Raw genomic sequence first — 11,114 nt, forward strand, 5'->3', positions numbered from 1 at the left:
GCCAAATTTGAACAGTATTAAAGCATTTTTTTTTATAGTTTCATAGCAATTTGAAGTTGCAACAGGAGGCTGTTCAATGAAAACAGCCATTTATTAACAAAATGCTTCTGGGCGTAATGGCTTAACTAAAACAAGAATCTCTTCTCTGATTAAGAAATTAACCCGCCAATTTTTCATGTGGTGCCCTGCTCAAATAACTATTTTCACATGTACACACTTCATTTCACTAGTGCGAATCATTTGTATCAAATATATAAAATAGTCGAAAATTTCTAAATAAATTTTATTTAGTCAGTGTCTAATTATCACAATTGGCATCAGATTAATACTATTATTTTATCCAGAGACATAGATAACATGTTACATACATCTCTACTTTATCATATACATGTGTATTTGTATATGTTTTTTTTTTTCTTTCCACTTTGGAATGATACATTGAAAGCTACATTCCCATGCCGTTATATGACACGTCTTGTATAAAACCGTTCTGAATTAATTTATTACACTTGCATCAATAAATGTATCCAAGTTTGTTCATCACTCATCCAGTTTTTGTTTCTTTTCTTCAGGATTTCCATCAGATTCAGTATTCTTACTAATGGGAGATGATAAGGTATCGCTAATCCATTTTAAATACGGTTCATTTCCGTCATCTATCTGAAATTACAATGTATAAAATCAACTTCTATTACTATCAGCGTTTTTTAATTTTTTTTGTTGGCTGGGCAGGGGGGGGGGGGGGGGTACGTCGCACCAAATATGGCAAATTTCCAGCTTTACTGGTGAAGGAAGACCTCAGATTCCCTTCCATGCATTATTTCAGGCACGAACGGGCATCGAGAAGAAAAACCGACGTGCCGTAAGATCATCATTTATTTTAAATTATTTGTGAAAGTTGCCTGTTTACAATTAAACATGGAAAAATCAGATTTTTTGTGAAATACATAAGTTACTTCTTAATGCATTGATACTGACTATTGCTTTCATTGTAATACGACAATGGATGGAATCTACCTAAATTCATTAAACAATTACATTTATAAATGATGACGTTGATCTGGGATATTCATATGTCAACTTCTTTGCACAGGGAATACATGTACCGGGTTCAAGGCCTCCTTGGAGCATGGTAAGATATCCTACATTGAAATAGTACCGATTAAAGTTGACGAAGCTATGTCGAGTTCGCTCCCTTGACTAAACCAGAAAATCAAGACGGTAAACAAGACCATAATTTGAACAGAGCGAGAAATCACGTGCCATGGGGTTGAGAATTTCCACTGGTGTTTTCAGCTTAAAACACCCCTTACACCCCGATACCATTCATATTCCTCCATGATTCACATATACATGTATATATTCTTTATTAAAGTCTCATCCATACATACCAACATATCAAATAGTTCAATTACATAATATTACAAGATAAAAGTTGTTTGTGAACGGCCATTCCATTCTGAATAACAAGAGACTGTAAAAGTAACACAGTGGAGGGGAGGCACATCATAGACATTTTGATAGAAGACAATTAGTACCAGATCAGTAAATCGCCGGCAATATTTCTGTATTACATACTGCATAGCAAATGCTACACATACATAAACATATGTACATACTATTAACTGATCAGATGTTTTTACTTTGATAAGAATTAGCAAATCAAACATATCAATGATCTCAAGAGTTCAGCACATTAACCTGTCTTCGTGAACAACCATTACTCGATCATTAGTAGTGTAGGAGGTTCAACCAATTTCAAACTTTTACTCTACCAATGCAAAAAAAAGATGTTTAAGAAAACAAAAACCAAAATATAAAGTTTACCTTTGAGCTTATTACTTCTGCACAATCATACGGGTGGTTCTCCCTGAAACAAACACAAACAATAGCTGCACAAAGTACATGGTTTTGTACGTATTATCAATATTTTGTAAGACCTTATAAAATATGATGAACACCAGCCCTAGGCTAATGTAATTCGTTGAAATTAAGCATAATGACTATACAAAAAGATGGTACAACTGTGCATACATTTGATATAATGATTTTTGTTTGTGTTTGTTGTCACTCCGGCACTATAATGTGGTCGCATGGCGATTCCAGCTTTACCGGTAGTTTGTTATATTACGCCTTTTCCCAACAGTATTTCAGTCATATAGGCGTGTAGTTTCCCAACCATCGTTCCTGGAGAGTAACACCAGTACAAGACTACCTTCCTCCGTGCTAAACTACCAAAGCATATCCCGGGGATCGAACCCAAGCCAGAGAGGTAACTGGATTAGAAGTCATCGACTCGAACCCCTCGACCACGGAGGCGGTTTTACCGGTAGAGGAACACCCCAGGTCACCAACCCAATTAAAAGTTAGCTGCTTAGCTTCTTCAACGAAGATATTCAAAAGTTTCTGGGTGCATGAAAACGTTTCTGGGTGCATGATTCGAAGCCACAGCGGTAAGGGGCAAGTGATTTGAAATCAACGACCTTAACCACTCGGACACGGACGCCAAAGTGAACACGTAAATCTGACTATTAAGTGATGATTATCATCATGATGTTGATTATTTCCCTTGGCAAAAAAAACCATCGGCCTTTGATAAAATCACTTGGATTAAGATAACGAAATCAAAGAAATGAGGTGGTATACCCCAGAAGTGTGTAACTACACTAGCAATGTGTCAAGTCAATGCTGTACATACCTTACATACTTGGACAATTCTGGAACTTTTTCTGAACTTGTTTTAATCATCTGAAAAAGTAATTAATGTGTTACAAAATACATATTTGATGATGAAAAAAAACTATTAATATTAACTGCAAAATTTTACATTCAACACGGAAAGCTATATATCCAAAGTTTGAAGAAATCATAATAATACTAGATTAAAAGACTAATTAATGTCCCTCGATTGCCAAAATCCATTGAATTTTTTTTTTCAACATGACGGACTGGAAATATTTTTTTTAGATTTATTTTATGTACAATTGAAGATATAGGTCTTATTTTATGTACAATTGTATAGGTCTTTTTATGTACAATTGAATATATAGGTCATTTTTATGTACAATTGAATATATAGGTCTTTATTATGTACAAGTGAATATCAGTCTTGATAAATAACTAGTGTGCGAGATTTCATATTATTTGCTCCGTTGGTTTTTCCAAATTAATTGAATAATGCAAACACAACGGCGACTCGAACCGGAGTATGAATCGCGCAAAAATATGATTGTAATTTTAGATCCAAGTATATACCTTTATTATCTTTTGTACCCCCATTTGATTTATTAACTAGATGCCCAAGTGTGCAACATGTCGAACCCGCTGTCACATCTGACCTTGAACTTTGACCAAGTCAAACGGTTCTTGCGCCCGAACATGCCATCTCATAATGTTGCACATTTGTGCCAGGTTATTTGAAATTCCACAAACTAGTTATAGAGTTGTAGTGCGGACAAGCTGTTTGAGACCATTTTTTGCAATTGACCTTAAAGTAAGACCTTGACCTTTGACCTAGCCACACGGTTCTTGCCCACGACACGACTCATTATTGTTAACATTTATGCTAATTTATTTGAAATTCTGCAGTCTAATGACAAAGTTACGACCCGGACAAGTATAACCCGGACGGACAGACGGACGGACGTACATACACCGAACTGCCGTTGTGACAACTATATCAAGCTCTCCGCAAACGGGCTCGACAAAAATCAAATTATATATTTTTTTAGGATTTTGAACCTTAGAGAAGTTCCTTTTAGAAATGGAAAACAAAACAAAACAGCTTCGGCTCTACCTACAAGTATCAGTTCAGAATCTTCGTTGATCTTGCCCTCCCATTCGTATCTGAAACAAATCAAAATTCTAACATTTTCCCTTTATTTTATAAAATGGACCTGGCCTTGTTTGACTTAGGAATCATCTACTATTGATTTAAGGGGTTTCAAAATCAGAATTCCAAGACTGCACACTTGAACGTTCTGGCACAAATGAATTTGGTATTTGTAAAATAGCAATCAATAAAATGCCATTAGGTTCCGCGAATTTGTTACTTAAAGCCGAAACTAGTTTGGGAAGTACATGAATTTGTCAAGAAGGGACCTTTGATTAAGACTTAAAAGTCATTTATAAATGGCGAACTTTCTTTATCCAAACTAATAACGACTTCCATTACACGTACATAAAAATGTATAAGGAACTCCGATATTTAAAGTGTGTAACTTAAGAGCCAAAAGTACATGCTACACGCGTATAGTTTTTTGTAGCGCTAATCGAGCATGGTAGTATAAAAAAGAATTAGTTGATTACAAAACAACAACAAAAACCACTATCATCATCTGTTTGTACAAAAAAACCCCGAAAAATTGCAAGTATTTAGAAACCTTTGTGCTAGAATTGAAAAAATTTAATACTTCCCGGGAATTTTAATGATGGAAAAATTTTAAACACACGCGGGCCATCCTGCTTAACAAGGGCCAAACGGGAAAAAAATCAAAAACTTTTCGTATGAAATTTTTAATTTTCGTTTGAAACATTTTTAATTTTAATTAACTTTTTGGGACATGCACTTCCCCTTATACACTTTTTTTTTACAACAAAACCCTGTTTCCCAAGGCAAAAATTTGGGAAGGGCCCATAAGGATTAACAAAATTTTTTTCGTTGATTGAAACGGAAAAAACAGCCCCCGTTAGGGAAATGTATAAAAAAAAAGGCTTCTAATGAATCCAAAAGGACACCAGCCTAATGCACATAGGCATTTCCGAGGTGTCTGTCCTTATGAAAAAGAGAAGGATGTTCCACCGTAACATATTTACCTTCTATTATTTGCTAATTTCTTACCGATAGTCATGTCGGTGATTAATAGATATGCTAATGGACGTTGCACCGTAACATGCTTCTATTCTTATTAACTTCTTACCCATAGGCATGTCGGGGCGATGAAGACAAATGCGTTAGAATATTATATTGTGACATACATATGTATTTACTATTTATCAGATATCACGGTACTTCTTACCGCAGAAATGACAAATCCGCGCAGTCTGATCAGGGCTTAACAACTCTATAACAAGTAGAGAAACTGATAGCGAACAGCATGGATCCTGATCAGACTGCGCGGATGCACAGGCTGATCCGGATCCATGCTGGTCGCAAACGCACTATGTTGGTTTTGTCGTGACACGGCTCAAATGTTATTGAATGCTTTACCGTGGTACAGTACCGGTTACATTCTTGGTATCGACATATTAAAGTACTATGGTGGCTTCTTACCTACAGACATGTCGGGGAAATTGACGATTACAATACAAGTTGTAACATAGTAACTACCTATATATTCTGAAGTTTTTGATACTGACATAATAAAGTACTTACTGTGCTAGCTTCTTACCGACAGCCATGTCGGGGACAGTGACAAATGCCATGGAATGTGTGCCGGCAACATAATTGCTAGTCATTCTGCTGAGGGAGCGGAAGGCGACACGACATAAACCATTCATACAACAACTGCTGAGGAATACCTGCACGGTAAAAAACAAGAGTGGTCGGAAAAATAGCATGCTCGGCTATTCTCAGTGCTTGATATCAAAGCTAAGGTCTGGATTATGTAAAAATCGCTGAGTTCAAAACGGCCCATAATTCTGTCAAAATCCATGTTAGAGTTACTGGCCTTTGACAGTGACATCATATAATAGACAGTAGTTTATTACAAGGGAGACAACCCTGGCATTTATACCAGTTGTCTCCCTTTACAAGTCGGATGTCTTCCTTTAAACTTTTGATTTGAGTTAATTTCCATGATGAATTTAGTTTCAAAACGTATAAAAGTGTGAGTGTATGTTTTACATTGTTAATGAATTTTATATTTATGTTTACAGTTTTTATGTAAAAATTCCCCGGGTGAGCATGTGGGCCCCTTTTTGAAGGGGAAAAGTGTATTTTTAAAAAGCCCGATCCTAAGGGTGCTAAACTTCGGGGTAAAGAACTTTTCCCGCATTAAATATGGGAAAAGTTTAATTTTTTTATTTGGGAAAATCCCCTATAAAAACAGCGTTTAAAATCAAAAACCCATTTTCTGGGGGTTTGATTTCCCGTCCTGTCCCCCGGGGTTTTGAAAATTTTTTTCTATTTTAAAACTATAAAAAAAATTTTCGTCCCCGTTATTCCCAAAGCAAACCCTCCTTTAACATTTATATAACTGCTTTCCCGAAAAGGTTTTTTTCCGGTTTCAGTTTGGGGAAAAATCTTCCAAAATTGGGGATAAAAAAAAGCTTAAAGTTTTGGTGAAGTGCCCAAATAAACTAAATAAAATATAGATCTAAATCGTTTTTCATTTTGACTATTTTATAACGGCAAGTCGCAATTACTTAAAAGTCACGTGACAACCCCCCCCCTGACTTTATGTGGGAATAATAATGCTCTACTGGTGGCCTTTCTGTAGAAAGGGTTTTAACGTATTTTCTTGCTGCGGAAACATTGACAATGCATACATGATTATAACTTCTGCATACATAAAAGGATTACAAAAATAAATAAAACAAATGCTCATTCAATCATTGTTATTTTTTTTATTCATATATCTAGTTTTGCAGCATAACAATTTCAAACAAAATGCAACAAAATTCTCATAGAATAAAATAAGGCTTTCTAACAAATTTTAATAACATAATTTATCAGATAAATTAATCAAACATATGCTTTGAACAATAAAAAAATGTTATGAACTACTTGTTGTTAACTTCTACCAAGAATGACTTAGAAAATGGCCAACAGCCAAAGCAAAACACTACAAAATCTAAATAACAAGCATTTACGACTTCATGAAAATTGGCATGTCTCTAAGACTTTTGCACATGGTTACATCGCACAATATTCCATAGTGAAGCCTGCTTCATTCGTAGGATTATGCATGGATATGTGTACTTTATATAATGATATGTAGTCGCAATAGATAGGTTCCCAATATTTTATTACAATATTTACCTCCCTTGCCAAAAGTGGTGTACAATATTTACCTCCCTTGCCAAAAAGTGGTTTACAATATTTACCTCCCTTGCCAAAAGTGGTTTACAATATTTTGCCTCCCTTGCCAAAAAGTGGTTTACTATATTAACCTCCCTTATCAAAAATGGTTAACAATATTTACCTCCCTTACCAAAAGTGGTTTACAATATTTACCTCCCTTGCCAAAAAGTGGTTTACAATATTTACCTCCCTTATCAAAAATGGTTAACAATATTTACCTTCCTTACCAAAAGTGGTTTACAATATTTACCTCCCTTACCAAAGTGGTTTACAATATTTACCTCCCTTGCCAAAAGTGGTTTACAATATTTACCTCCCTTGCCAAAAGTGGTTTACAATATTTACCTCCCTTGACAAAAGTGCCAACCAATTCAACCAGCCTCGTCAGGTCTTACAGTCTGGCTTTTATCTTTACTCACGGCATCACGACAGACTGCTCAATGTTATCAGTTTGAGACAGAAACCCCCTTGGAAGAGCAATAGCCAGTTCCTATTTCAAAGCAGGTCAAATCCATTACAGAAAATTTAGGGATGTCAATGATGCGTTTTCAGAAAAGATAATGAATGTTATCAATTATGATAAAATCTCCCGATTAAATCCCCTGAAAATATAATCCAACATGTATATCATGTAAGTTAATACATGTATTACGATTCGCCCAATTAACGATTCGCCATTTTATGGTTACCATATTTGATTCATGATTCGCCCCATTAACGATCCTTATTTTTGTTGGATCGTAAATGGGTCGAAACTAAATTATCTTGTGGCAACAATTTTATTCTTGCATAGATCTTTAGATATGTATGACGTCTAGATTGTCGGATGTTAATAACCAACATCCATATCACTGTTCAGCCTCGTTCACACTATTCAGTTCATTCTCCTTTCTGCTATTTAATTCCTCTCTCTCCTTTTGGAACTCTATATATTTTAAGTTCAACTCCTCTACTGTTGGAACTTTGAACAACTTTATAATGACGTCATCGTCTTGTCTTTGATACAACATCTCCCCGGGAAAGTCTAATAGACCGTGACGTCTAGCCCTCACCAAAAGGCCGACAACTTTGTCATTTATTCTCTCGTATGCTCTGAATAACTTTCCAAAAGTCACTTCCCAAGTACCGTCTGCTTTCTGTTCACCGATCGTTCGTATAGTGTCACAGCATTCGATTATGTTATTAGCGATAAAGTTTTTCGCTTTGTTTCCTCTATATTCCGTAAGCGTCCCTTCGACCGGCCGACCGTATTTGTCGTCTGCTTTTGTCAATTTCGTGCGTTTGTCCGCGCCCTTCCAGACTGCTTTGGCATTTTGTAAAACGTCTCTATATTTATTCCTGTCATTTCCCCAGAACTCACTAAACGGATTGATAAGCCTATCAACTTCATGGTTGTCGATTCTCTGCTGCCAGAAGTCCTTGTTTCGCTTCATACCATCACGGTCCACCATGCCATTTCTGACTTGTGGCGGTCGGTCAGGCGTGCTCATACCGGAAGGAATATCATCATCCCCGCACGCTCCTCCCCTTATATTTTTAAAAAAAGAAGCGTCAGATTGGCTTTTTATCATGTTTAGGAAGTGTGGAAATGTCTCTGACTTTCTTTCCGTTATATTAGCTGTAGAAGTGAGTTCAATATCAAACTTTGAGGTCTTATTTGAATTATATGCACGACTGTTTCTTTTAGATTTCTCTTTGTCAAGACCTGTAAGTAAACAAATGTGATCTATTTTCCACGTTACGAAAATCAACATTATCAACTTTTTCTATAAGTATTATTCACAATTATAATAAACACTGAAACTCTTACGTCTAAAAACATTTTTTTCGGGGGGAAAGGGGGGGGGTAAGTAATATTTGATGGCCTCATGGATGATTGATATGTTTGTTCAAATGAGTTCCCTCGTTAAATAAAGTCTTTATTATTTCTGTTGTTGTTGTTCTTGAATGTCTACTTCTATTATCAATGGTTATCAAAATAAACATCACAGCGTTCTGCTTATTATCATGATAATACCCCGTGTATAGTAGTTCTTAAGGTTAACCTTTGAAAGGTTCCCCGGTGCACATTATGATCCCCACCCCACACCATCATGCAATATTATTTACATGTGTAACAAAAACGCATTTCTAAATACATTATAATATAATATCTCTGCAAGCAAATTTTGTTCTCCGCGAAAAACATAGGTTTTATAGTCATGCCGTCGCAATTCTCGACGAGTAAAGAACAGTTTTTAGCCTATGGGGTTGACCCGGGAAATGTTTTCGGGGAAATTTTTTTAAAACAAATTGAAACAAAAATATTAAGGCTTTTCAGGAAAAAAAAAACTAGTAAAATTTGAAACAATTAAAAGCCCCTTTTTTTCCTTCTTTTTAAATTTAAAAAACCCTTCTATAAGATGTTAATTGACCCGAAAATTGTCAAGATAAGATGAACTTATTTTAATATTATCCACGGCCATAAATACCAAATTCAAATACCTCTGATAATAAAAAAACAAAAACTCATAAGAAATCCTCTCTATACGATTTTGTTTTTATATCCCCTAAGTTTACTGTAGCGAAACAAAATCAACAAAATATATAAATAATTTGTGTACAACAGACTAAGTCAATAAGCAAAATTGAACGTTAATCTGAAAAGTCATTTTTCATGATATTTTTAATTACAACATGTACGTACATTCATTTAAACTCGATTTTGATGCAATCTTAACGCCAGGCCAATAACCTTTGACTATTATCGTTATTTTATAAAATAGGCATGAATCTTAAAAGGAAATCCAACTTCATCATATAAAAACATTTTTATAAATAATCATTCTATTTAAAATACATAAAAAGTAGGTTTAAAAGTGATTACCACGTGCACGTGAAAATGATGGCAAATAATTTTTCATTATATGAGTATGTAAAAGAAACAAAATAATGATATAAAAACATATTTACCTGAATACACAATTCCTTTATTTCTGATATTCTGAGCAGGTATATGTTGCGAAATATATATTCCAACACTTTGAATGAAAAGCGCGTGAAAACAGTACATTCTCGTGTAATTTGATGTTGTTGTTTTTTCTGATCAGCGTAACCCAAAATTCCGGGCAATCCTTTTAAAAGCATCGTCCTTGTGACGTTCCGCAATCGACGGATATTTCATTCTTTAAATATTGGACAATTCAAGAGATTAAAGGGACAAAATTATAAAATTTTAAACCAAGACAATAGGTAATGTTCAAGGAGGAAAATTTCTTTCAAAACTTCAAGAATTCAAAATATACATTTGCTTTATTTTTACTTTATTGGTTGTTTTACTATTTCTGTTGTCTAAAAAGGTTACGATACTCTTATAAATCAATGGTTAATTTTCATCTTTTCTTTTTTTTTCATTTCTATAACCAGTCGAAACCGGTTATAACGTGTGAAGGTAAGTCAGAAAGCGGATACAGTGCCGTCTTGTAAGCGGGTATAATTGGTAAAGGTGTACGAACACGCACTGCATGATGTCTGAGATAAAAAATTCTAGGTACTGGAAAATCCGGGAGAATGTATGTAATACCTGGCATTTTTTAAAGGATCATTTCCCCTGTCAGAGACAAGTGAATTTGCCAAAATTCTGCTTTCATGAAAATGGAGGTAGGACGGAAACAAGTCACCGCACCTCAAAAAAAAACCCATTTTTCAAGGAAAACCCCGGGCTTTTAGGGCCTTACCTTAAAAAATTATTATGAAAAATAGCACATACATTCAAAAGAATTCTGACCTGCCAGGATATACATTGTTGATGTTACTGATTATAATAACATTATTATAACATCAGCATACTTAGCAATATCAAATACATGTATTCCGAATTATCACGTTTTCCATGGATGTAAAATATTAAAAAAACTTATCATAATCCGTGAAAATAAGCAACTGTTTGCATAATTTTCTAATCATAACATTTTTCAAGAAATTTTAATCAATTAAAACTTATTTACAAAAAACCCAATCATTTCTATTGTCATTATCACCGCTAAATTATTGTAATTATGCCCACATCCCGTAGAAATTTGCGGAACCTCACAATGCCGAGCTAATGAAG

The 11,114-nt window shown here is 34.8% G+C and overlaps 2 protein-coding genes and 1 long non-coding RNA gene across 3 annotated transcripts; all 3 read right to left on the reverse strand.

Annotated features, from left to right (window-relative positions):
* Positions 1 to 269: 269 nt before the first annotated feature.
* LOC132718767 (protein CutA homolog) lies at positions 270 to 4,850 on the reverse strand. The gene is made up of 5 exons (XM_060702491.1): positions 4,816 to 4,850; positions 3,801 to 3,876; positions 2,699 to 2,748; positions 1,828 to 1,870; positions 270 to 660 (listed from the first exon to the last, which is right to left on the reverse strand). Exons 1-5 carry the CDS (start codon positions 4,848 to 4,850, stop codon positions 541 to 543), a joined length of 324 nt encoding a protein of 107 aa, XP_060558474.1. The 3' UTR covers positions 270 to 540.
* A 1,697-nt stretch (positions 4,851 to 6,547) lies between these two features.
* LOC132718771 (uncharacterized) lies at positions 6,548 to 7,441 on the reverse strand. The gene is made up of 2 exons (XR_009624140.1): positions 7,048 to 7,441; positions 6,548 to 7,014 (listed from the first exon to the last, which is right to left on the reverse strand). It is a non-coding gene; the product is annotated as an uncharacterized LOC132718771 (long non-coding RNA).
* Positions 7,442 to 7,738: 297 nt separating this feature from the next.
* On the reverse strand, positions 7,739 to 10,099 carry LOC132718770 (uncharacterized). Its single transcript, XM_060702494.1, has 2 exons — positions 9,977 to 10,099; positions 7,739 to 8,729 (listed from the first exon to the last, which is right to left on the reverse strand). The coding sequence occupies exons 1-2, from the start codon at positions 10,074 to 10,076 to the stop codon at positions 7,873 to 7,875; spliced, it is 957 nt and encodes a 318-aa protein (XP_060558477.1). The 5' UTR covers positions 10,077 to 10,099; the 3' UTR covers positions 7,739 to 7,872.
* Between the last annotated feature and the right edge of the window lie 1,015 nt (positions 10,100 to 11,114).

This window comes from Ruditapes philippinarum, unplaced genomic scaffold (assembly GCF_026571515.1).
Source record: "Ruditapes philippinarum isolate M1 unplaced genomic scaffold, ASM2657151v2 ctg4186_1_1_1_1, whole genome shotgun sequence".
Lineage (NCBI taxonomy): Eukaryota > Metazoa > Mollusca > Bivalvia > Venerida > Veneridae > Ruditapes > Ruditapes philippinarum.

What these genes read in the sequence shown, in the direction of transcription:
- LOC132718767 (XM_060702491.1), bottom strand. Translation starts at nt 4,850, where the DNA reads ATGACTATCGGTAAGAAATTAGCAAATAATAGAAG. An exon ending in AAATTAGCAAATAATAGAAG is followed by an intron (nt 3,877 to 4,815) that starts GTAAATATGTTA and finishes TATAAAATAAAG; the next exon opens with GGAAAATGTTAGAATTTTGA. An exon ending in AAGATTCTGAACTGATACTT is followed by an intron (nt 2,749 to 3,800) that starts GTAGGTAGAGCC and finishes TTACTTTTTCAG; the next exon opens with ATGATTAAAACAAGTTCAGA.
- LOC132718770 (XM_060702494.1), bottom strand. Translation starts at nt 10,076, where the DNA reads ATGTACTGTTTTCACGCGCTTTTCATTCAAAGTGTTGGAATATATATT. An exon ending in TAAAGGAATTGTGTATTCAG is followed by an intron (nt 8,730 to 9,976) that starts GTAAATATGTTT and finishes GTTTACTTACAG; the next exon opens with GTCTTGACAAAGAGAAATCT.